The sequence below is a fragment of the Typha angustifolia genome, chromosome 15, assembly GCF_048772165.1.
Source record: "Typha angustifolia cultivar Huaian chromosome 15, ASM4877216v1, whole genome shotgun sequence".
In the NCBI taxonomy this organism is placed as follows: Eukaryota; Viridiplantae; Streptophyta; class Magnoliopsida; order Poales; family Typhaceae; genus Typha; species Typha angustifolia.
In genome coordinates this window covers 2460466-2485441 of record NC_133253.1, presented here as the reverse complement: position 1 = coordinate 2485441, position 24976 = coordinate 2460466, and the positions used below count along the sequence as shown (strand labels likewise).

Genomic DNA, 24976 nt, shown 5'->3' with positions numbered 1-24976 from the left:
ATCCAGATTCTCTCTCTACAATTATGCTACCAACTCCATGAGGGATTTCTTATCCACCCCATTACACCTACTCTGAAAAGATAATATCATGTAAAGCTTGCATCCTTGCATCCAAGTGGTGGGGGGATGAATAAATAAATAGTCATCCATTGTTTAAATCTAGTAAAAGGGGGCATCAAAGAAAGGTGTTGAATAGAATATGTTTGGGGTCAAGTCCTTGGTGTTTCCTAAATTTGTTTCAACTAGCAGGTAACCTACTCTTTCTTTTAAGACTCCAATAAAATGCAAATGGGTCTTGGTGCATAAAGTCTCACAATAATATTACAAGAAAAGAGTAGGATAAACACATATGTCATATATATATATATATATATATATATATATATATATATATATATATATATATATATATATATATATATATATATATATGTCCTCAACTAGGACATCAGAGATTGATTTAGAGACAGAGAACAAAAAGAAGAGATTAGATTATTTAACAAGGTACAAACAATATCATTAACATTTCCTACGAGCTACACTGCGAGCTCGAGCTCAAGCTCAAACTAGGGCTCGAGACATGCGAACCCAATCCAAGCCAAGATTGGCGAGCCTCCTTGGTTGGACCAGCTGGTACAGGAGAAGAAGATACTTGATAGGGGGCGTTCCCATTGAGCCTAGAGATTAAGAAATTTAAACATTTTAAGTCCAATTAACACTTCATATTAGCAGGTAAGTAGACAGTGGAATTGAATCATCTACCTACCTATTCTTTCTCTTCTCAAGGAACCGATGAAGAGATGCCTTTCTTGCAATGGGTAGATCTGCAATCCAGCAGAGGATGTGGAAATGTATCAGTACTAATAGATGATTGCTAAGGTTTTAATTTGGTAGTATATATATGAGAATTAGGTTAATCACCACAAATTGTAGGTTGAGGTTGTCTACTAATCACTGGATTAGGAGAAGTCGACGCAGTGGAGCTTCCCTTGCTTGTTGCTGCTATCTGCATCAAATCCTTAGCCTTCTCTGCCGGGAAATTGTCGAAAACTAGCACTTCTCCTCCATAAAAGATGGTCAATTGGGTTCTTTCCGGATGCCTGGCAATGCAAATTAAGACGGTCAACGTAATTTCTCACGAGTAATCCGATTATGAGATTTTCCGAGGACTAATTTGAGAAAATCTTGTCTGAGGGCATTTTGGTCATCTTCCGTACCTGACTTCCGACGTAACGTCTTCTCCCCCCTCCTCGTCCTCCGACAATTCGGCGCCGGGCATCAATCTCATGGTCGTCGGCCGGCGAGTTTTGCCTAGAATTTATCAATTGGGAAAAAGCATATTTAGCAACTCAGTAAATAGGAAGAGAAAAAAAAAGAGAAAAAGGTGAAATCAGAGGGTGATTTTTGAAAAAGTTCTCACACCTTTGGGGGTTTCCGGAGCGATATTTCCAAGGCCGAGATTGGCGATGCTGCCCTTCTCCTTGACGTATTGGCTCAGGAGGTTGCAGGCGACCGCGAAGTTGGTCTTCTCCCCGGAACTCCATTGCCTTCTTCCCATCTCTGCCATCTTCTCGCTCTCGATCTTAATCTCTCTCTCTCTCTCTCTCTCTCTTTTCCTTTCCTTTTTAACTTCGCCTTCGTATTCGCTTCTCTTTCGTCTCTCCCACTCTTCTCCACGGTTGCCTATCAGCTTTATAAACCCCCCCTGTTTAGTGTTTACCCAGCTTTCGCGCACGTGGTTCTTTACTTTTGCCTAGAGTTGTGAGACACGTGCGCTAAAATTTTAAAATTCCCACCGGAATTAGATGGCCGTTTCTTTGTTTCACACCTATTGGTGGTAGCAGGCTAGAATATGATTTAAATTTTGTCACATTTCACATACAATAATTAGGAGTAGGACCCTATCTTTTTAATTATTTGCAATTTACGCCTTAATTTTTAATACTTATAAATTATACGCTCAATATATGTAGAAAAAAAAAAAAAGAGTTCCTCAATTACATTAATACTAACACTATTCAAGCAGATGTGAGCTCTCTTCCGAAACAATCTTTTAGGCTTTTTGCTTGGAAGTTTTCTTGAATGAGGTATTTTAGTGGTTTGGCATTTAGGGATATTTTAGATAAATAAGGTATTTTTTTTATACATATATGACAAAATAGATGGCTCTATTTGCAAATATTAAAAAAGGTGGGGTGTTAATAGCAAATTTTCCCTATTAAAAGTTTCTAATTTTGAATGGCTTAGAGGAGAGAAGTGGGTTTCGCGGAAATTCCACCACATGCTGCAGCGAAAGAGAATATAAAATCGACAAGGTTGGATAACGACATTGAATACATTATTAGAGAATAGGAAGACAGCACGACTATTCTTGTCTTGTCTTGTGTTTATTTATTTATTTATTTAATTACTTTGTCGTTTTAAACTTAAACCACCATGTGTACGTTAACATAATAATATTATAATAATAATAATAATAATAATAATAGAGGCTAAAGTTAATGCAAGCGAATTCTATACAAAGTGGGCCACTTAGTTGAGACACTCACGAGATTCATTCCGGTATCTACTTAAATACAAAGGAAAAGAAAATTTGAATTTTAAATATTAGACCCGTTTAGTATTTAATCCATATCTACATCTATATTTTCTGTTTAGATAGGTACGAATTTAAGTGGCATATAAGTATTTTAAACAGATATGCACTAAATGATTGGCTTCATTTTATGGGTACGAATTACTATAAGGTGCTCGTTGATATTTAACATGGTATATAGTTATATCAAGAGTCGATTTGGATCCTAACTGCAGGATACTAGGTTTGGAGATCCTATCGTACCAATGGTGAAATGCCCACAACTTGGTGATTTCTTTTCCTATAAGAATCTATGATATATATATATTCTGATTTCTCTGTACTCATTATTGGGATCAAGATGCGTGTAATTACTTCACTAGTATGCAAGGACAAAAGATTGGATATGATTAAACATCATACTGTTAAAGTCCATACATTTCTCTTCAACTTGATTTACACGAGATCTCAAAATTACTTTTAAAGTTTTTGGCTACTCTGAATGTTGTAGATAAGTTCTGATGGAATGGATATCCGTTGGATAATCTTAATCTCTCAGTGGTATCTTTGAGACCTTCAAATTGGGTCCAGCTTTGCTTTCAAAGAGGCAATCCATCTCAATCCTACCATCTGAATCTAGCTCAATTACTTGCACAAGTGAACAGGAAAGGTCGACAAAAACAAAATTGTGGTCTTGCCTGTCCTAATGCGTTAGATCTCTGTCCTCATAAATTTATTAACATTAGTTCGAGTGTTAAATAATTACCAAAATTACTGCAACTGATCAGATAGAGGAAAATAAGAACATCAAATGGTCTGTATTCTGAAATTTCTTATACTTCTGTTGGAGTTCCTACGTACATTTCCAGAGAATCATGATGTTTACTAGTAGGAACAATGGCTATTTAATCGATGGATCTGATTAAACATCCTCTGTTATGTTGCTCGTCTTTGGATCCCTAATTATGACAGTTTGTTGAAATTGGTTCTGGTGACAAGTACTTCCTAGTATTTTAACCCAAATTCCTGCTTCTCGAAAGCATGCTTATTCTACATTGTTTAGTTCTCATAGTACAGAAGACAACAACCATGAACAGATCCTTTCAGTTTCAATATGTTTTTCTAATGGGTTAATATTCAAGTTAGCTAGCAATTATTTGTTTACTTCTAACTTTTGTAACTCTTTTTTACCATTGTTAATTGGCCACCATGATATATAATCGAGTTGGTTAATTCTCTTTTTTCCCCTTTGTCTGCAGACCCCATGAACAACTACGTACAAACCCTTCATATATTAACCATACAATATCAGCACAAGGTAACCAACATCTTTTCCACACTAGAACATCCATTATTCAACATCACAGACAGCCATGCATCATGCAAGTTCTGAGCTAGCTACATTTCGTCAAACGCCAGTCTCAACTCTTAGTAATGCGCCTGAAGTACCTGAGAGCCCGAAACCCATCCCAGGGCCTCTCCCACACCATGGCCAAGTACTGCAACACTGTGCCTTGCCTGCTCGTCACCTCCACCACCAACCGGTAGTTGAGGCCCGCCACGACCTGCTTGTCGCCTTTCACCACCCTCCTGAACATCTTGCCAGCCTTTGGCGACGTCTTGTTGTGCTCCGCTACAGCGTACTCGCCAATCGCCTGTATGTTTGGTTCCGTTACGTTCTTGATCCGGGTCCATCCACCGAAGATCAAGGGCTTAGGAGACGGCGGAGATGTTTCGTTAGATGCGTGCGAAGTAGGGATGGTAGTGGCAAGAAGAAGAAGAAGAGGAAGGAGAAGAAGGGATCTCATGGTGGTGTGAGCTCAATGTGGATAGGAGGATCCCTACTCTCTTTATATAAGGGGATATAGGCGGGCCAAGTGTCCCTAGGTTATTCTCAACTTTGAGTGTTGACTAAGTTAATGCAATACATTTCAGGTGGATTAAGTCATTGCTTTTAGATCTAAACACTGGATACCACATTGGGTTTCAATCCTTTAGTTGACTCCAAAGTCGTGTGCGAGAAGTTCGATGGTATTTGTACCCTGATATTATTTTAGAAAGAGAAGATAGATAGTTGATAGAATATAATATTGCCTGTTGTCCCCTATTAGATCCATTTTCTCTATTCACTCAGTTGGATTCTATTGATACAAGGACTACAAAAGAGTACAGGTGAGTGCTATGTAGTACTATTTAACTCACGATATATATAGACCTGTATTAAATTTCACCGTTCTGATCTGCTTCGTGGAAGAAAATGGTGTGAGACAATCGAGTTCTTAGATTAAAGTGGCCCCTAGATTGAATAGTAATGAAGCCATTAATAGGTAGGTAAAGTAAACTGAACATTGGAATTGGAGCTAATATTGAAAATTCTAATCCAACTTGCTAATATAGTCAGACTTCTTGTATATTAATATATCGCTAGTCAGTAGCCACTGCCAATAGCGTTAGCACATTGAATACAAAGTTACAAAGGAAAAGAGGTTTGAAGTGAACGAATTGATCTTCTTTCAAATGTTGATCACCTCTGAAACATAATCCTTTCTCTTTGTCAAGTCTTAGTATTATACTATTATACTATTATTTCGTTTTTATTTTTAAATTATATCATCAAATACAAAACAGAGATAAGATAGAAGTATTTCTTTCGTGATATTGCATCCATTATAACGTAGTCGGTATCGCTCGCAGAATTTAGCTTGCAATATTTAACTGAACAGAGGATCCTCTGCAACTGTGTACAGATTACTTCAAAGTTGCACATGACCTAGCAGCCAATCTAACAACTATGAGCCTCTCAATTTATTAGTGACATCAAAACAATTTTATTAAAAGCATAATAACACTACAACACATAATATCATCACACAAAGCCATGCATGCATGTTATTATAAGTATGTTAAGTTAACGTTATTTTTGCCGCCGGCTCTAGCTCTACTAGCATTTCGGTTATTCCCTTCCTCCACTCTTCTAAAGAGAGCTTTCTTTTCGATGCCGACAGTTTCCTTCCTCCTGTCTCCTATCTAGAGTGGCTATGAGAGAGGAGAGAACTTTCTCTCGTTTATAAATTTTTTTCTCTTTTCTTGGGCCATTCCACTGATTAAACTCTCTCCTTTGTTGTCATCTCTTTCCACTTCCTCTCCCTCTCCTTTGCCTCTTAGTTTTACAACTACTCGTGCATCGACGGTCTTCAACTAGTTGCTGCTATCGCTCTTCGGTCTTTATCAAAATTACCGTCATCAACCTCCCCACTATCGGATCTACCTCCCTTCTTTCCCCCACATTCCATCTTGCCCTCCTTTCTTCCTCAATTCGCCCTAACTTCTTCTTCCGCTGTAGCATCTGCCAAGGCAGTTGGCCTTTTGGACTTAGTTTCTTTGCTTAATTTCTTTTACTTTAACCAATGGCTATATGATGATTGTTGTGCTTATTTCAATGTTAATGTGGATAAGCTAAAGTCGTAATTTTGGAGCTAATAGAAGTCCTTATTCTAATGTTGTGGTATCGTGGTGTTATTATGATTGCTTTATTTTCTTCGCCCATTGGTTGCTTTATTTCCTTTACCCCTAGATTTGATACAATTTGTTTACTATTGTGTTGTTAATATTTCTCTAAGTCCTTGTTCACTTTAAAAATAATATTTTTATTATTTTAAAATATAATTTTATATTCTAGAATGACAACTAAATATCATAATAACCTCATACTATGATACAACTCTATTTATCAAAAATATAATTATACCATATACTAATTCAATTACTAATTTATTATTATTATACATCCAATTTACTTTTCTATTTCAAATCAATAAGTATTCATAGTATTTTTTAAAAATGTAAAATAAGTTTTTATCTTTTTCTAAACTTCATATTACATCAAAAATAATTAGCATACTCTTATTATAGAATACAAATAAATATAAATGGGTTTATTACTAAAGTAATGGATGCCTAAGTGGGGTCATCCAAATCATCTCTCAATTTTCCTTTGTGTATCAATTTTGTATCCGGCGGTTATAATCTTTTGGTTTAAACTAAATGATATTTCTCGTATGGACTGACTTTCCCTAAAGAAAACGTCCTTAAAAAGGATAAAAGAGATAAAAATATATTTTCTCTATCATCTTCTTTTATATATATATATATATATATATATATATATATATATATATATATATATATATATATATAATTTTGCTTAGGGTCAAGGCCCAAATAAGTTAGGTATGATCGCTCCATTTCCTGTCAAGATAGGCTCCCAAATTTATATAATTAAAACAAGGAGATGGATCAACAGATCTAAATCTTTATCAAGAGAAGATAAACGCCAACCGACATCAAAAAGATCTCCACCAAATTAACAACACGTTACACATGACATCATCAATTCTTCACGGGCTTAAAGGAGATGAGCTGCTTGAACCCCTCCCACGTCTTCTCCCAGACCACAGCCTCGTACTCTCCGGTCGCCCCGCCCCCGTCCTTGGCCTCCACCACGAGCCGGTAGTTGACGCCGGACACGACTTGGGTCTCGCCCTTCACCACCTTTTCGAACACAAGCCCGGGCTTGGCCGCCTTGTTGTGCTCCGCGACGGCGTACTCCCCGAGCTCCTGGACGTGGGGGTCGCTGATGTTTTTGATGGCCTTCCAACCCCCGAGAACCAACGCCCTGCGTGGATGTTTAGCGGATACATGAGACGACGATGCGAGGATGAGAAGGAGAGGAAGAAGAAGGAGAAGAGAGAGGGATTTCATGATGGTGGTGTGGTTTGTTTGGGCCGGGGGGGTGGGATATATAGTGGAGGTAGTGGAAAGGGAGGATTAGAACGCCAGTTGGGAGTGGGAGGGTAGGCGTGGGGTTTCAGTTTTTTCTCGAACGCAAGCGATGAGTGGCTATTAATATAATGGTAGGGCCTTTATCACTTTCCTTTTTCTTTTTCTTTTTAAATTTAAAATTTAAAATTTTTGTCTTCGTATCGGTGACTCCCCCCCGGTTTCAGTAGGCGAGATGGGAAAGAATTTTCGTAACGGATTTGCCCCGTGAGGAGCGTATCAGTCGCAGTGGGATATGGAATATGGTGGGTAATGTACGAAAAACGAATAGCCGTATTAAGAGGGTGTAACTTGCAAAACGCCTCTTGTTGTTTTTAAGTCAAAACAAAGTCCCCTCCAGAGCTCGGACATTGCTTCCCTCTTCATGATCTCTCTCCAACTCTCCCATGCCCAATCCAATTCTCGCGTTCTAAATCTCCTCCAAATCCCACCCATCTCTCTCCTCCATAATCGCCGCTTACCTCCTGCTCATAGCCCAAAACCCAAGCCAAAGTCAACCCGCCCTTCCGTTCCCACACACCCGCTCCTCTCCCTCTTGGACGAAGGATGCCGCACATTGAACCAACTGAAGCAAGTCCAAGCTCAAATGGTTCTCTGCGGCGTAATCTCAAATGGGTTCTTCGCGGGCCGCTTGATTTCTTTCTGTTCCATCTCAGATTCTCCTAACCTTGGCTATGGCAGATTGATCCTAAGCACGCTGGAAAACCCAAATGTTTTTTCTTGGAATGTGGCAATCCGAGGCTATTCCGATAGTGATGAGCCGAAAGAATCTTTGTCGCTGTATAAGTTGATGCTTGAATCCAATGCGCGGCCGGACAACTACACCTATCCTTTCTTGTTCAAGGCTTGTGCTAGAATGTCTTATCTTAGATGTGGGATTGGGGTGTTTGTTCATGTGTTGCAATTTGGTTTCGATTCGGATGTTTATGTGACCAATGCGTTAATTAATATGTTTGGCACATGTGGTGGACTGGAAAATGCACGTAAGCTGTTCGACAGAAGTTGTGTGAGAGATTTAGTTTCCTGGAATACAATGATAAACTCTTATGTGCAGAGTGGGCATCCGAGAGAAGCATTGGAGATTTTTAGAGAGATGCAGGTGGGAAACATTAGGCCTGATGAGGTTACCATGATAGGAGTTGTCTCATGCTGTACACAATTGCAAGATTTAGATCTTGGATGGAAATTTCATCAATATGTAGATGAAAATGGATTGGAATTAACAGTTCCTCTAAGCAATGCCCTGATGGATATGTATGTGAAGTGTGGAAATTTGGAGCCTGCAGAATCATTGTTCAATAGCATGGCAAAGAGGACTGTTGTTTCTTGGACCACCATGATAACAGGGTATGCAAAGTTTGGACTATTGGAATCTGCTCAACGTGTCTTTGACGAGATGCCAGAGAGGGATGTTGTCCCATGGAATGCCTTAATAGCTGGTTATGTTCAATGTAGACGAGGTAAGGAAGCAATTTTCTTATTTCATGAAATGCAAGCATCGAATGTGATACCCGACGAGGTTACCATGGTTAGTCTTTTATCGGCATGTTCCCAACTTGGTGCCCTAGAAATGGGGATGTGGGTTCACCATTACATCGAAAGAAGTGGCTTCTCCTTGAGAGTTGCTCTTGGGACTGCTCTGGTTGACATGTATGCCAAGTGTGGAAACATTGAGAAATCGCTTCTCATGTTCAGAGAGATCCCTGAGAGAAATGCACTAACCTGGACAGCGATGATTTGTGGTTTGGCTAGTAATGGACATGCAGGAGAGGCTATAAAGCACTTCTTGGAGATGAGGGAAATCGGATTACAGCCGGATGAAGTTACCTTTGTAGGGGTTCTGTCAGCCTGTTGTCATGCTGGTCTGGTTAATGAGGGACGAGCATTTTTTGCTGAAATGAACACAAAGTATAAACTTCAAAGAAGGCTGAAACATTACTCATGCATGGTAGACCTTCTAGGTAGAGCCGGCCACTTAGATGAGGCAGAAGAGCTGATCGAGTCTATGCCCATGAAGCCTGACACAGTAGTTTGGGCTGCATTGTTCTTTGCTTGTAGAACTCATCATAATGTTTCCATGGGTGAAAGAGCAGCATTGAAATTACTAGAGTTAGATCCGCATGACAGTGGAATCTATGTGTTGCTAGCTAATATGTATGTGGAGGCAAACATGAGGCAGGAGGCTGATAAAGTGCGGGTTTGGATGAGGAATATGGGAGTAGAGAAAACTCCTGGGTGTAGCTCTATTGAGGTGAACGGTATAGTTCATGAATTCATCGTAAGGGACAATTCACATCCAGAAAGCAAAGATATTTATGAGTGCTTAGAGAAACTGACAAGGCAAATTAAGCAAACTAAAGGTATTGTTAACCTTTGTCAGGTTGGCATTGCATAGAGCGATCCTCACTGAAGCAGTAATGGTTGGCTAATGTTCTGATGTAATGTCCATTCTTTCAAGGAGTGATTAAAAATGTGACAAGCATCAAGCACCGAGGAAAAACTTGGGCAGAGATTTTTCAAGCATTGCCATGGAAATCTGCAAAGTCATATATGCCGTCACCTGTGAAAAGATCGCTCAAACTCTTCACTGCCAGATGCTTAGTGAGCAATGTAGGAGGGTGCAGAAATCATAATCATGTACCTACAGTGACAGCTTATTAAAGTGCCTGATCTACTCAATCTTTCTGAAATAAGAAGATGGGATGATATAAATCATGTATCTCTAAGACTCCTAGGATTGCTTATTGAAGTCAGTATACATGTTTGGAGGAACCTCTAAGTGAAATGATTTTTGGTATTTCTTGTCATGATTCGTGAGAATGTGGGACGGAGTTACCTTGATCTTATGCCAGTTGAGGAATTTTTCTGAAAAAACACAAAATATGAACTTCAGTGAAGGATGAAACTTTATCCTGCATGACCTTTTAGGCAGAGCCCGGCAGTTTGAGGAGGTAGAAGAGCTGGTCATGAGTATGCCTATGAAGCCTGACACAGTATACTGCTGTGCTCTATTTCTTTTTTACATAAGCTGCTTGACGACAGTAGAATCTGTATTTCTGGCACACATGCATCTGGAGGCAAACATGAGGAAGGAGTCTGATGATGAAAGGGTTTTGATGGAGGGGTGCGGGAGAAGAGAGAACTCCTGGAATTAGTTCTACCAAGCTGAAAGGCAGAGTTCATGAGTCATACATACATGGTGAGGAAGGAAGAGCACATCCAGAAAGCAATGCCATTTACGAGTGCTCCATGCTAAGGCAAATCGAGCAAACTAGTGTTATAGTTGACCTTCATCAGCTAGAGACTACATAGAGTTTATCCATCTTTTCTTTTATTATTCAAGGAGAAATGGCTGACAGCTGCTACAAATTTCCATAATCACTGGGAATGGATAAATAATGGGCTGAAAGCAATGCTCAAACTCCATATCTCTGGACATCAATTGAAGGTTTACCGATCCTTTCATGTCTATAAAGGTGACTTGCGCTACACAATGAATAAGATAAATGAACAGATAATTTAGTAGTTTATGGGTGGTCCATTTCCCTAGCACTGTAATATGTGAGTTTGGTTTGAACTAAATTCTGTTCCTATAGTTTCTAATTATTTCTTAGCATGTCCATATAATCTTTTCCTATGTATAATTCTTCTCTTTTCAGTGAAAACTACAAAAGAATCAGATGTTGATGACTTCGGTGGAACAACTTTATGAAGCAATTTAATTGCAGTTTAGTGCCTCAGACCTCTAGATATTCTATTCTATGTAGCATTAAACTTTAATTCCAAGAGTTAGGAGAAGCAATGTTTGCAAATTGCATTGTCACATTGACCATAAAGCTAGAGCAAGATGAAAATAACAGAGGCATCCGACAGACCATAGTAGAATAAATTAATTATTTCAAATTACTGAAAACAATTTTTTCTTATATATTTTCATTATTTTTTGATTGCACTCCATTTTTTGAGGATTCTCTAATCTAAATTTTGTTTTGTTATAATTTTTATATAACACCGTGAGCTTTTTGGAGCCTCTTTTAAAGCTTTAACCAGCTTAACTTAAACTGCCATTTTCAAACATAAAACTATTTAACTAAAGAATATTCTGTTAGAAATATTAAAGATAATTTTTTTAAAAATATCATAAATAACTTTTTGGTGGGGTTGGAAAGGGTGATTAGATCTACGAAGCTTTAAACGGTTTGGTTAGTGTGGGTTTAGATTAGAAAATTTTCAAGGTATCTTAATAATTTAACAACAAAGTATCATAAATCATAGAGCAGAGTTAATAGTAATTATTCAAGTAACAGTCAGATGTTATATGAAAACTACATGGGAAAAAAAAATGGTTGGATAACAAAATCCTCAGAGACAGATATATCCAAAGATCGGATAGGAGAAATTATCCGCTAGTTGTTATTATATCCGAAGATTACTTTATATCATATATATTCGAAAAAAAGATAAAAGTTTTGGAGATAAAAACGATTAGGTAGATCTTGATGATAACAGAAAAGCTATATCTTACTACGACTCTATGGAACTAAACTAACAAGAAGTCAACAACCCTTTGATTACTACGATAGATCCTCCAAAATTCTGCGACGTTATCTTCCAAGAACCAGTAGACATATAAACATATATCCCATAGCAAGTTGGGATCGCAGAGATCAAGATGGCAGATCTTCTTTCCAGCATTAGATTAAAGTCACACCAACAAAGGCCTGCAGCATGCATGAAGGCATTGCTGTGCCTTGTTGCAGTCTCCTTGCTGTGCATTCTCTACTTGGTCGTTTACGTTCAGCAGGCCGGTAACACGAGGTTTGATTATGTCAAAGAGCAGATTGAGACGACGTCCGGCGGCGTGGTTTACACCGCGACTACGATCAGCATCGTACGATCATCGGCGTCGAGGTCTGGCCGCCGGAGGGTCTTCAACTTGGAGGAGTTTGGAGGGGTTGGGGATGGGGTGACGTTGAACACCAAGGCTTTCGAGCAGGCGGTGCGCAAGATCGAAGAGCTTGGTGGGGGGCAGCTTAACGTCGGACATGGGAGGTGGCTTACTGCACCCTTTAATCTCACTAGCCATATGACTCTCTTCCTCATGAAAGATGCAGTTATTCTTGGTGCTGAGGTGAGCCATTAGATAACTTCAACTCTACTTGAGATGGTCAAAGGTGAATGAATAAAACACCTTTCTGACTAGGGATCAAAGTTTAGAACGCCTTTTTTCAATGAAGAAAAGGTTTAATTAACCTCCTAAAAACAGAGTTATGCTTTCTCACATGTCAAATACTTTCTTAATTATTTGTGCAATCTAACAGGACGAGAAGCAGTGGCCTTTGATGCCACCATTGCCATCGTATGGACAGGGGAGGGAAAAGAAAGGACCTAGATATGGGAGTCTAATCCATGGTCAAAACCTGGTCGATGTCGTTATAACAGGTTAGTCAATCAAATTAAGATAAGACTTCTTTTTTTTACTTCATGCCATGTTATGTTAGTGTTTTCTCTCCAGTTTTCTATGTTTAAAGCAAAAGAACACAATAATAGCTCAGAGGGTGTTCACCATTATTTGGTTTTGCCAGATTTAAATGAAGGGACAAAGATAGGAACTAACACATTTCAGTTGATTCCCTTTTGCAAAAATTTAATAAAGAAAGATGTTCCTAGAATTTCTTTTTTTTTACTTATTAATAATTTTAAAAACTTAAGCCATTAAAGAATAATAATTTTTATATTTTATGTTCTAGCACACTTTTTAATTTTTAGCTTAAGATATTTTGATAGACCTAAGAAGATGACTTAACTTAAGCCGATAGAGGCTTTATATTTTAAAGAACAGATGTGATTAGTAAGATTTGAACTTAGGATTTATGCTTTTATGCCGTGTTAGTTCACTAATTGCTGATGTGAAATACAAAAGAACGAACCCATGGTATACATCAATGGAGTGTTGGAATTCACCGAGGAGAAACAAAATAGGCAATCTCAAAAGATTAGTCTTTAAACAGTCTTCTAAACTTTTATATAGGTAAAGCTAAAACAAAGAAATAGACTAAAATATCTGAGCGAAAGTGCCTAATAAATAAAACATAAATGGCAGTCACCGGGTGGCATGCGACCTGATACTTTGTCTTACAGATGATCTAGAACTAGTGACCACACTAAATACTCTGAAGTCCTAACAAGTTAGAAGAAAATAGTGATTTTTATCTTTTATATTTTAGAAGAAAACTATTTATGAAATAAAGAATGCATTCCATGTTAATTGAATTGGATTAGTTTGATCGAACTCTTCTCTGTTGCAGGAGACAATGGTACCATAGATGGACAGGGTCAAGCGTGGTGGACCAAATTTCAAAATGACGAGCTAAACAACACAAGAGGTCCCCTTGTGCAGCTAATGTGGTCCAAAGATATAGAAATTTCTAGTGTCACCCTACGTAATTCTCCATTCTGGACAGTCCATCTGTATGACTGCAAAGATGTTCTTGTCTCAAATGCAACCATATTGGCTCCTCTTTACGGTGCACCAAACACAGATGGAATTGATCCTGGTAAGCGTGCATCTGTCTCTTTAACTTCAATACTTCTTTTTTCTCTCTATTTTTATTTTAGAAATCTGTTTATCTGGGCCAATGAAAAATGTATTGTGTTCTGTAAGAAATGTTAACCAGTGAACTAGAATCTCCTTTTAGGTATTGCTGACATTACACTTTTCCAGTTCATTCCTAGAGAAACTTACAAGAGACGATCATATTTTTGAACAAAGAAAAAGATAAATTTTTTTTTGGCAGCAAAAGCTTTTCTTTTCCTGGTCTTCAGATACATTCTTCAAGGAGTTTACCATTCACACTCAATAGTAATATTCGTTTGGATTTGATGAAATTAACTTCTTTCTTGTTCACTCATTCGGCCTTCTTGATTCTAACGTCTTGTTGTTCGATGTAGATTCCTGCGAGAATGTGTTGATAGAGAAGTCATATATTAGTGTAGGTGACGATGCGATAGCAATAAAGAGTGGCTGGGATCAGTATGGAATTGCATATAACCAATCATCAAAAAATATTACGATCCGCAATAATGTTCTTCAAAGTGCTGTGAGGTGAGTGTCCACTCTCCACTTCACTATCCACCTTTGTACAAGTACATTTATCTTAGTGAGCCAAGGCAACTCACAAGACCATGACTATGATCGCCCTATTAATCCTCAATCTAGAAGCATATTACTTTTTGGCTTATATGTTAGTATACATTGATGCTTGGTTTCTGCAAGCCATGCGTCCATATAACTTCCACTAGTACGTGTTTGTATGACATAATAACTCTCTCAGTTTTGCTATATTATCCCGCAGTGCTGGTATCTCAATAGGCAGTGAGATGTCTGGTGGGATTTCAGATGTCTCAGTGGAAAATGTGAACATATTTGACTCAAAGCGTGGTATAAGGATAAAAACTGCACCTGGGAGGGGTGGCTACGTGCGTCGCATCTCATACCGCAATGTGACTGTTGATAACGCCTTCATTGGCATCATGATTAAGACCCAATACAACGAGCACCCTGATGAAGACTTCGACTCCAAGGCACTTCCTATCATTGACGGAGTTACGTTTGAAACTATCCGTGGCAGCAATGTCCGTATCCCGGTCCGTATTGAAGGCAGTGAAGATATACCTGTGACAGGACTTAATTTCACTGACATGCAAGTGGGCTTGTCGAAGAAGAAGAAGCGTGTCTTCCAGTGCTCTCACGTCAAGGGGATCGCAACGCGGCCGATCTTCCCGGAGCCATGCGGCCAACTCGACCTTTATGATGAGTTCGGGCAGCTGGAGCGGCCAGCAGGATCGGAGATGAAGAAGAAGAAGAAGAGGAAGAAGGAGAAGGAGAAGAATGAATACACAGAATACTCATTGGATTAATTGAAGTTGGCTATGTTTTTTATTTTCTTTTCTCTTTCCTCTTTTATTATTGGGATTAATCACTTGATAGCAAAATCGAATTTGAATTGAATCTTGGGTACCACCTTAGAGACATGAAGTCCTAAGGGAATTAAGTTAATGGCTCTCTGTCTGTCGTCTGTACAACAGATACTACTTATACCATACATGATTGGCAATATGAACAGTAGTTGGATATATAATTGGTTCTCTCAAAATCCTACTTCTAATTGATGTTTATATATGTTAATATAATTCTCTCTTCGTCAAAATGTTAGTACTGAAGTTTGACTGCCAGCTCCAAGAAGAATCTTCCATGTGTTTAGATCTCAAGGTATCTTTTTTACTGTCTCCAATCAGCTTTATAAAGAATAACACATAGTAGCCTCTGGTCCAAGACTCTTAAGATCCTTCTTTTTGCTTTGCTTTTCTGGGCAGAAGACTCTCAAAAGCATTTATTCCACGTCATTTGCCTCCTCCTCCTCCAAGCTGGTCCATTTCGCATAGAGATCAGTGAGGGTAGCCACTTTTTCCAACGACCCTCTTGTGCTTCCCCAATCAAGCATCAAAGCATCTAAATCACCATAATTAATCTTGGCAAAATTAAATTGCATGCTTATAAATATGGCCAGAGGAAGTTACGATTTGGTTTAACTGCTTACAACCAATCGATCCCTTATCGTATGTATCATTGGCATTGCTCGGTCGTTTTCGTTAAGTAAACCAACTTATCCATATTATTCCTCAGATTATCTCCCTCACGCTTCATCAACTCCACCACCTCTAATCTTCGTTACTTCCAAGGCACAGTATGTAGCACAATTACCTGATCCACAAGGCAAATGTGGGTCTCGTTATATAGAGTATGGTACGAAGTCATTTACCATGAAAGAAATATTACAACTTATTAACGTAATACTCAGCAGAGTGTAAAGAAATTCCAAGCGTGGGCCCTCCATTGCGTACGACCCAAGCGATGTATATGTATGGGTATGATCCATCCGTTCCCGCCTTTACTCAACCCCGGCGCTTATCCTTATTCTTATTCTTATTATTTATCCACCTCTTTAATACGTAAGTCCGCGAACGGAACCTCGACACGTGGCGGGAACAAGTTGCGAGCCGCGGCAGTTTACGGACGAAAGGTTCACTCAAGAGTCAAGAGGTAGAGTAGTAGTAGTTGGCCTGCTCAACCGCAGTCTAATATTTATATATCGTCGCGAGATGTAACGTACGCACCGCTAACTGACCAATTTGCCACGCTCCTAAGGCTTCGACACTGGTAGCAACAAGTGGGGTCTTTTATCAAACTAAAACAGAAAAAGGAAAACAATTAAAATTAAAATTTAAAAAAAAAAACAAGTGGTGTCGCATGTCGGGGAGGGACCAGGTGGGGCGTTTCTAGGGACGTATGATCGAGATCGGGCGGTGGAGAGGGAGCGGAGAAGGTCTCGAGATGTGTGTCGGACGTTGTCGTGTCGTATCGCGCGCGTGGTGTCGGGAGAATAGGGACGATGATAAGTTGGTGAGCTATCGGGGTATAAAGAGAGGGGAGAGGCACAGGGACAAGACGAGCCCCCAGAAATAATACCCTTCTCCGAGAAGGAAGAGAGAGATAGAGAGAGAGAGAGAGAGAGAGACGCTTCCTTCGATAGCTTCGGCTGACAAGGAACCCCCGGCATTGCCGGTAAAACGCTTGGATTTCTCCTCATTCTTGTGGAAATACGAACATCGTTGCTCTCCTTTGATCTCTCTTTTGTCGGCATTGCTCGGATCCGGGAGCTCGAGCAGTTGTATTCTCCGTTTCCTAGCGGAGAAGAAGGATCGCGTCCGAGTGAGGTAGGGTTGGTTGCTTCTGGTGTCAATTTTGGGTGTTTTCGGTTGAATCCTTTTGGTGATCGATCGTAGTAGGATTCTAGGCGAGTTTGTTAAGGAATTTGGTCGTTTTGATGCTTCTTTCGGTGATGATTGGGTAAATGAAGGGCGAAATGAAATGTTTCGCTGGATTTCAGTTATACGATTTTGCTTTATGATGATTTTTTTTTTCTACAGCTGGGGGGTTCTTTTTGGTAAATGCAGAAGAAACGCGGGGAAGATGGCGAATGCCGTTGCTGATCTGTGAGATTTAGAGCTGGATCGTCTTATAACTGTAAGTTATTGGTAAGATCTTTGAACGTGACGGTGCATTGGTACGGAATGATGCAATAGTTCACATCAATTAGCTTCAAATATTTACCCAAATCTTGTAAGTCTGAATAATTTATTGACAAAATGACTTGGCTACATGGATCTAGTGAATCTTGTGGTACGGTTTTTATTTTAGAATTCTCAAAGGAAGCCATTAACTAAATATTTTGAATCAGGCTCATGAAATCTGAGCTAATGTCTCGGCACTGATGCGTTTGCAGAAGCTGGTAGTCACTAAGAGGCTCTGTTTTACTTCCTGTTGAGAAGAACAAAGTTTCGTCGATTTGATGATAGCGGGTATATTTAGGGCCACCTTTCATGCGTTCTTTCTTCTTTTAGTATACAGGATCCTCTCTCTCTTTTTTGTTTTGAAAAAAATTGATATATTGTTTTCAAGTTCCTCTTGTGGAAAAACGTAATTTATGAGAAATTCTTGTGAATTATGGCAGGTTTTCTGTAGACTAACAAGAAAAAATGAATGGTAACCGACAGATGGAGGTTCACTATATAAATACTGGATTTCCTTACACCGTCACTGAAAGCTTCATGGATTTGTTTGAAGGCCTTACATATGCTCAGGCTGATGTTGCTCTTGCAGAAGCTTTGCAGGATCAGGTAACTAAATATCGTCGCACATTTATCTCTGTCCATCTCATGAAGGAATCTTTGTTAACTACCATATAATATTAAGAGTTTTTATTTCTTGCTGAGAGAGAACCTTTTATTAACTTTTGGGATCACAAGGGCCTTCTAAGAACGGCTGAATGCTGCTAATAATATTTTTAAAAAAATATTAGTAGCTTCTTCAGTACCTCACTCTTTCTGCTGGCCACTTGCAGTTTTCTTATATTGTTGAAAATTGAAATGATAATGCATACTTTGAAGATAATACTCATGCCATTATCTTCCTGCCTCTTAAAGTAGTTACTTGGTTAGTGCTTGTAAAATATCAAACCTCATATTTATGTCTTAACAAATAGTGCTTCTGCTATAAAAAGGTAAGAATCTCAGTTTCCATGCTGATAAGTATCTGCCATGTTGTTGTCTCTTGACTCTTGAGAATTTTCTTTTCCTCAGGTTCCACACATTATATGCTGAATAAAGATATGCTTAATAGGCACTTCTTTCAGTGAACTTTATCTGATTGTGTGATTAACATGCAGAATAACCCATACTGGTCTATGATGCATACAAGCTCCTACAAGTATGGGTTTTCTGGACCAGGAAGTAGCTCCTATTACAGTTTTGGCCACGTGTATGACTTACATGATTACACACATAGATTAGATGGAGGAAGGAGGGTCTGGGATAACCCTGCACCTTTAAGCAATGTAGATTCACCACAAATGGTTCTGCATGGTGGTGAAGCTCCTAGTTCAAGTGCAAGTTCTAGCACTGAGGAATGTAAGTTTAGCCTCAATTTCCTGGTTATTGCTTCATTCCATTACAGTAGAATTTATAGAAGCTACAGTTGGAACTTAAAATAATCTGTTGAGAATATTATTGCATTACACATGAAAAGGTGTATTTAGTTGGCTTATCATTTGTTGTTCTTTTTTATATCTAAAAGATCATCACTCTTCATAATAAAGAAATGAGTGGAATAGAATTTGCATGAACAAGGTAAATGACATCTTGCATTTGCCTTAAATGATCAGAAAAGCTACACAAAAGTTTTTGTTGTCACATGATGGTCGACTGATACTCCTTAAATATAAAGCTTAATGTGAATCTCTAGGAGATTATATGAGGCTTCATAATTCCCTTTTGCTCAAATTCATAGTTCGCAACTTTTGGTCCCTCTTATCACTCTTTGTAACCCTTTTAGCTGAAGAAGTGCGTCTCTGCATGTGCATATTAGCATGTCTGCACAATTTGCTTTTCTTTCAATAGACATGTATGCAAGTAGATAGCATATGACAATGGTACAATCGTACATAAATGGGGTAGCATGTAATTTTTCCCAAAAATTAGGTAACAACATGTAGTTCAGATTAATGAATTAGAAGCATTGGTGAATGGAAAGAGTAGCCCATTTTAGTTGTGGTATCAGAATCTGATTCCAGAAAATATACATGAAATAATGTATTCTAGTAGAAACAAAAATAAGGTCTCCCACTCCATACAACCTACTTTCCACCATCCATTAAATACCTGACATCTGACAACCCACAGTATAGTCTATGGTACTACGATCCCATCCAACAAGAACTTGGTCATAGGCAGTCAAATATTGATGCTGCTGCAGGTGGATGGAAATAAATGGATGGTTGAAAGAAGTAATCACTTGGCAATGAAAAAACAATATATTAGCTTCCTGGTGCTATTAAAGGCAAGAAATTAAGATAAACTTGCTATGTTTAACTTCTTCCCCTCACTTCCTAGACTTCTTTCTTCCAGTCAGTGGCTTTAAATGTTTATTTACATATTCAAGTTCTTAATAAAGAAAAAATTATTTATTCTAGAATGTATTTTGATTGGTTCTGTGATAGACTCCTATTTCATTTATTTTTTAATTGCAGGCATCCGAGCACACCAAACTGCAAGCAGCCCTCAGGTTTGTGAAGCTCCTTGGATGCATCTCTATAAATAATTATAAAACTGCAGAATTCTTTGACTTTTATGGCTAAGTTGGTGATCCATGATCAAAGTTATTCATCACTTTTTCAAGAGTATTTGCTTAGCTTCTCTTTACTCTTGTTGAGCAACCTTTTAAATATTTGAAGAACTTGTGTAAACCAACTATTGAAATTATGCTGCAAACAATAGTGTTACCTTTAGTTGCATTATATGAGAGCAATTTTTTTTTTTTAAAAAATTTCTTGGCTATCATTCTTCTTATAATGACTTCATTTATGGAAGCACTCTTCTAAAGTTATCGATCTTCTATGCGTTCTTTGATTCTTCTTTCTTGGACAAGACTTTAGGGTGCTGTTGTTCTTTTCCCGTTTTTTCTTCTTTAGATAACATATTTGTGTTGTCCTTTTTATCATTATTTCTGATATAAAGGCTATATAAGGCCATCCTTCATTGTGGAATACAGGTGCTAGGTGACACTTCTTGGCTTTCTCTCTTGCATACATTTATTCTTGTCTTCTCTCTTCTCTCTTCTCTTTCTCTCTCCACTCATGTTACCTCAGCCATTAGATTGCCTTTGGAAGGTTTTATCCTCTTTGATTTAGATGCTTCTCTGTTGTGATCATGTCGATTACTGGTCATCAAATTCTATTGTACTGGTGACCTCAGCACCTATTGGCTTATCTGTTGTTGATTTAGCAATGGTGGATCATTTCGCATCCGAGTTTTCACCTCCACCAATCAGGTGGTCGTTCTTTCATCACTCTGAGCAGTCTATCTATTAGAGATCTTCCAGAATTCCTCTTTGATTCCTATTATTGATCTGTAGCCAACTTCTTCAATCACTAGTAGTTCCTGATATTATTTTACTTCCTTTTTTATAATGTCTTACTTGTGATATCTACATGTTGCAATACTGTGATTCATTTTCCATTGCTGAGATGGACAAATAAAAGTAATCAAGGATGATCATTATGCTCATCCTCTTTTAAGGATGAATATAACAGTTGACTTATGATGGCATTGAATAATTATCGCACATCTTGATTTCTGCTTCCTAGCAATAATTAAAGACATATTTTTATTGAAGATTTATATACTTAAATATGGTCCAGTTTGATATCTACACAATAAAAAGAAAAGGTTTCTAACATAACATTTGGACCGCAGCTCTTTTCAGCAGGGCAGTGCACTGTTAGGCTGATCATTTTTGTGCTGGAAGGAACAACTTAATTTTTTTCTCCTTTTCTAATCTTTTACCTAATAAGATTCAGGAAATATATTAGTGAACTTATTTTCTTGCTTGGTTTGAACTTATCTGTCGTTATTGTCGCATACTCAATTGGCATATATTCATGGATCTATATTCTTAGTTACTATTAAACATTGAAGGGCATGTTGAACTAGTTTTACTGATAGAGCCTTTGATTATCTTGCAGGTCTTTTGGCAAGACAATATTGATCCTGATAATATGACCTACGAGGTTTTAAAACTTTTCATCACTTGAGATTGCTTTTGAGAATCCTTGCTGTAACATCATCATATTTTTTTTATGTGATGCATTGAATCATTCAAGAGATATAAAACCTTAGTTGATTTTGCACAAAGAGGCCAAGGGTGTGAAAATTTTCTATAGATCTGCTTCTCTACTGCCTTCCTAGATAAGCAGAGTGCAAAATTCATTTACAATTTGAAACACTTATAGTTTCTCAAGAGGATAACAAATATCCAAACAATTATTCCCCTTTTCCATTAGGCCAGCAGTCAACAATCCATGCCTTAAAAGTTACAGCCTTTGAATTAGATAGCACAGTGCAACATGCTAGGCCCTACCACATAATCTGCTATTGCCATAGTACTATGCCAAATGTCGTGTATACATGCCAACATGTCATCAGCATGCCCCATGCAGGTGGCACTTTAAAGTGCATGTAAATCAATAGGAGTTATGCGAGATGGATTGAATTAGCATGGTGCCCTTTGCTGATGAGTTACTAGCAATTGTTAATCTGGGGTTGCATAACTCTTCCAAATGGAGCTACATTGGCTGGGGTTGTTCATACTGAACCAGCACAGGCTGATACACAAGTGATGCAACTTGACAACTCACTTCCATATCAGGGGTTGCAGAAATCATCAAGATATTCCTTTGTACTAGTGTAGCACTGCCATGGTCCAGGATGGTTAAGACAGTCATCATGGTCAACATGGCCTTCCAAATTGCGTAACACTTTATTTAACCTACAGAATATGTTCTTGATTAACATCATGTGGTCGCATTATATATACAAATTGTTATTCTTACTGGTTAAAAGAGTTAGAAAGAGTTAGTTATTAAAGTGATACACTTATCAGTTATCAGTTGTCTTTTCTCCCACTTGATGTGTGAAGTGTATGAAGTTTATGAACTCTATCGATTAATTGAGCTATTTTTGTCAACAGGAGTTACTAGATTTGGGTGAGGCAGTTGGAACTCAAAGCCGTGGTCTTTCCCAAGAATGTATTTCCTTGCTTCCAGTGTCAAAGTACAAGTGCCGCTTATTTTCACGAAAAAAATCACGTGCTGAGAGGTGAGGTTCTGTTTCTTTGTTCTTTTTGACCACCAACTTGTATCTCCCTTCATCTTCAGTTTAAGCAGATATTGATTCTGTTGTCTGAACCCATCTCCATTTTGTTCATAGAATTATATTTTCTATTCATTTCCTTAACTGCAATGCTTGTGCATATTCTTCACTGATTAGCTCACATATATAAAATATAAATTTGATTGTACTATCTAATATTTTCATGGAAAGAAAATATTGATTTAGAAGCATTACTAGCATCTCAAAATCTCCGCATATATTAATATAAGTTCATAAAATTCATTTGCTTTCTGACAAGAAGCTGATGGCTTATTATTCGCTGTAACTTGCAAATACTAAAAGTTTGGCCTTTTATTATTTAAAAAGTGGGGGGTTTTTTTTCTATTTGTACATTCTAAAAATTCCTTTATGGATAATATGAGAAGCATTCTTTAATTAAGACACAACATCTGATTCAGCAACCAGATATTGTTGTAGTTATCAGGCTTATGACATGGGCAAGGTGACAATCTATTAGGACAAGATTGAGAGGCTTGGAGAACTTATTTGGTATACTTTGGCGCCTCTGGTGCTTAAAATCTTACCAAATTAAGTATTTCTCTCCTGTTGTCTTGGCAGATACATCAATTTCATAAAAATGCTCTTATAAGTATTCCACTATCTACTTCCTACTAGTGAATGTAGCTCAGTGAGAATACAGGGATTTGAGATTAAAAAAAAAAATGGAGGATATGGCAAGGTCAGTACAGACAAGGATAAAGAACCATTAAATACCAATTTTTCTGGTAGGACACGAGTTCCCATGTAACACTGCTAACTATATTTTCAGCTGATAGACCTCTGAAAATTTGACAATTGTACAATACCTGCTTCTCCTGCATCCCTCTAATTTTTTTTTCTTCTGCATCTTCACATAGTTTCTTCATTTATCTAGAGATATTGTGTGGACAGTGCTCTCTCATCTTAGCAGGCCGTATTGCAGTGTGTTAAATTTTATTTGCTCGTAATGAATGATAAAATAATATAGCAGTGAAATTTTTTGTGCATGAATTGTCTAGCAGATTAGCAGTGAAGAAAACTAGCAAGCATGACAAGATAATAACTTCTAATTGTCAAACTAAATGACACCTTTGGTTTCTTCATCTAAATGCCTTGGGAATTAAGTACCTGGAGACTAATCTGTTATGAAATGATTAGCCATTTTATCAGTAATCTCTTGTACATTTTTCCATCTCTTATGATATCCTATGATGTAATGTATATTAACTAATGGGTATATGGATATATTTGAGTTGGAATATATGTGAATTTTAAAGTTTCCAGTTTGATATCTGTAGAATGTAGAAGATTTAAATACACCATTCTCTATAACATGGTATCAGAGCTGACGGGGAGTCAAAAAATACACTTCCTTTGGTAACAGGTGCGTGATTTGCCAGATGGACTACAAGAGAGGGGATAGACAAATGACTCTTCCATGCAAGCATATCTACCATGCTAGCTGTGTGACAAGATGGCTTAGCATAAACAAGGTAAGAGGAGATTTCTCTCTATTTGAAGGATTACTGGTGATCTGGTAGAGTGATTCTTCTTCCTCTCTTGCTGACTAGTACGAACTTGTCTACAGGCATGCCCGGTTTGCTTTGCTGAAGTACTCATCGAGGAACCAACGCGGCAATGAGTTTTGGTGAGGATGTAACTAGAAAATTGCTGCATATTACACTGCTTCAATCTTCCAAAGCCTTCTGTTTACATACACAGAGATTGCTTCCATGTTCCTCCATTCTCTTTGTCTAGAAGAAAGATGATCTAGATGAGTGTAGCTTATGATAAAGAACATGTAATCTAACAACTTGGATTCTATCTGAGGTTTGCCATGAGTTGTGTAACATCTGACCAAGAAATCGCCGATAGGTACATCAGATTGTGTTTTTATTTACTGAGGTTTTTTCTTTCTTCTTCTATGGAGACTTTAAGGACCTAATATTATGTTATCAAGAATTGGACCCGACAATACTTCATTCTAGCATGCAGTCATTTTTTTTTTCAGCTTTGGTTTTTGTTAACTTCTTTGCTTTGTGAACTGTTGGTATTACTGAAATTTTGAGAAATACCGACCTTGGATGAACTTCTCTTCTGTTGGTAAAGTCCGCTTGTCAAGTATATAGCAGCATCAGGATTGTCGGCAATGAATTGATGATCAGACATTTTGTGGTAATAATAAACATTGATGAGTTCTGTAAGTAGGCATACACGTTCAGCTGCTAAGCTATA

At 38.0% G+C, this 24976-nt stretch overlaps 5 protein-coding genes across 10 annotated transcripts; 3 read left to right on the top strand and 2 right to left on the bottom strand.

The window, feature by feature from the left end:
• Window positions 1-459: 459 nt before the first annotated feature.
• Window positions 460-1669, bottom strand: LOC140777219 (protein TIFY 10a-like). Its single transcript, XM_073121180.1, has 5 exons — window positions 1423-1669; window positions 1218-1311; window positions 922-1100; window positions 767-824; window positions 460-677 (listed from the first exon to the last, which is right to left on the bottom strand). Exons 1-5 carry the CDS (start codon window positions 1565-1567, stop codon window positions 530-532), a joined length of 624 nt encoding a protein of 207 aa, XP_072977281.1. The 5' UTR covers window positions 1568-1669; the 3' UTR covers window positions 460-529.
• A 5130-nt stretch (window positions 1670-6799) lies between these two features.
• Window positions 6800-7380, bottom strand: LOC140777224 (cysteine proteinase inhibitor 5-like). Its single transcript, XM_073121184.1, has one exon. The coding sequence runs from the start codon at window positions 7334-7336 to the stop codon at window positions 6965-6967; it is 372 nt and encodes a 123-aa protein (XP_072977285.1). The 5' UTR covers window positions 7337-7380; the 3' UTR covers window positions 6800-6964.
• A 40-nt stretch (window positions 7381-7420) lies between these two features.
• LOC140777207 (pentatricopeptide repeat-containing protein At2g22410, mitochondrial) lies at window positions 7421-11104 on the top strand. Its single transcript, XM_073121158.1, has 2 exons — window positions 7421-7488; window positions 7582-11104. The coding sequence occupies exon 2, from the start codon at window positions 7779-7781 to the stop codon at window positions 9807-9809; it is 2031 nt and encodes a 676-aa protein (XP_072977259.1). The 5' UTR covers window positions 7421-7488; window positions 7582-7778; the 3' UTR covers window positions 9810-11104.
• Window positions 11105-12017: 913 nt separating this feature from the next.
• On the top strand, window positions 12018-15454 carry LOC140779169 (probable polygalacturonase). Its single transcript, XM_073124154.1, has 5 exons — window positions 12018-12545; window positions 12736-12856; window positions 13723-13971; window positions 14366-14519; window positions 14770-15454. Exons 1-5 carry the CDS (start codon window positions 12087-12089, stop codon window positions 15332-15334), a joined length of 1548 nt encoding a protein of 515 aa, XP_072980255.1. The 5' UTR covers window positions 12018-12086; the 3' UTR covers window positions 15335-15454.
• Window positions 15455-16924: 1470 nt separating this feature from the next.
• Window positions 16925-24718, top strand: LOC140779925 (E3 ubiquitin-protein ligase BIG BROTHER). Of its 6 annotated transcripts, none has more exons than XM_073125270.1 (10): window positions 16925-17191; window positions 17405-17501; window positions 17761-17836; window positions 18032-18154; window positions 18703-18943; window positions 20062-20096; window positions 21556-21600; window positions 22560-22687; window positions 24126-24234; window positions 24330-24718. In XM_073125270.1, exons 4-10 carry the CDS (start codon window positions 18032-18034, stop codon window positions 24381-24383), a joined length of 735 nt encoding a protein of 244 aa, XP_072981371.1. In that variant the 5' UTR covers window positions 16925-17191; window positions 17405-17501; window positions 17761-17836; the 3' UTR covers window positions 24384-24718. The 6 variants fall into 6 exon arrangements, with proteins under 6 accessions (XP_072981371.1, XP_072981366.1, XP_072981368.1 ...); XM_073125265.1 differs by having other exon boundaries at window positions 17989-18154; XM_073125267.1 differs by having other exon boundaries at window positions 17716-17836; window positions 17989-18154.
• The last annotated feature ends 258 nt before the right edge of the window (window positions 24719-24976 follow it).

Excerpts from the sequence above, each read along its gene's own strand:
- LOC140777219 (XM_073121180.1), bottom strand. The coding sequence starts at position 1,567 with ATGGCAGAGATGGGAAGAAGGCAATGGAGTTCCGGGGAGAAGACCAAC. Across the intron at positions 1,312-1,422 it reads CGCTCCGGAAACCCCCAAAG|GCAAAACTCGCCGGCCGACG; the intron begins GTGTGAGAACTT and ends GATAAATTCTAG. Across the intron at positions 825-921 it reads ACCTCAACCTACAATTTGTG|ATCTACCCATTGCAAGAAAG; the intron begins GTGATTAACCTA and ends GCTGGATTGCAG.
- LOC140777224 (XM_073121184.1), bottom strand. The coding sequence starts at position 7,336 with ATGAAATCCCTCTCTCTTCTCCTTCTTCTTCCTCTCCTTCTCATCCTC.
- LOC140777207 (XM_073121158.1), top strand. The coding sequence starts at position 7,779 with ATGATCTCTCTCCAACTCTCCCATGCCCAATCCAATTCTCGCGTTCTA.
- LOC140779169 (XM_073124154.1), top strand. The coding sequence starts at position 12,087 with ATGGCAGATCTTCTTTCCAGCATTAGATTAAAGTCACACCAACAAAGG. Across the intron at positions 12,546-12,735 it reads CAGTTATTCTTGGTGCTGAG|GACGAGAAGCAGTGGCCTTT; the intron begins GTGAGCCATTAG and ends GCAATCTAACAG. Across the intron at positions 14,520-14,769 it reads GTTCTTCAAAGTGCTGTGAG|TGCTGGTATCTCAATAGGCA; the intron begins GTGAGTGTCCAC and ends ATTATCCCGCAG.
- LOC140779925 (XM_073125265.1), top strand. The coding sequence starts at position 18,014 with ATGAATGGTAACCGACAGATGGAGGTTCACTATATAAATACTGGATTT. Across the intron at positions 21,601-22,559 it reads CTGATAATATGACCTACGAG|GAGTTACTAGATTTGGGTGA; the intron begins GTTTTAAAACTT and ends TTTTGTCAACAG. Across the intron at positions 24,235-24,329 it reads GATGGCTTAGCATAAACAAG|GCATGCCCGGTTTGCTTTGC; the intron begins GTAAGAGGAGAT and ends ACTTGTCTACAG.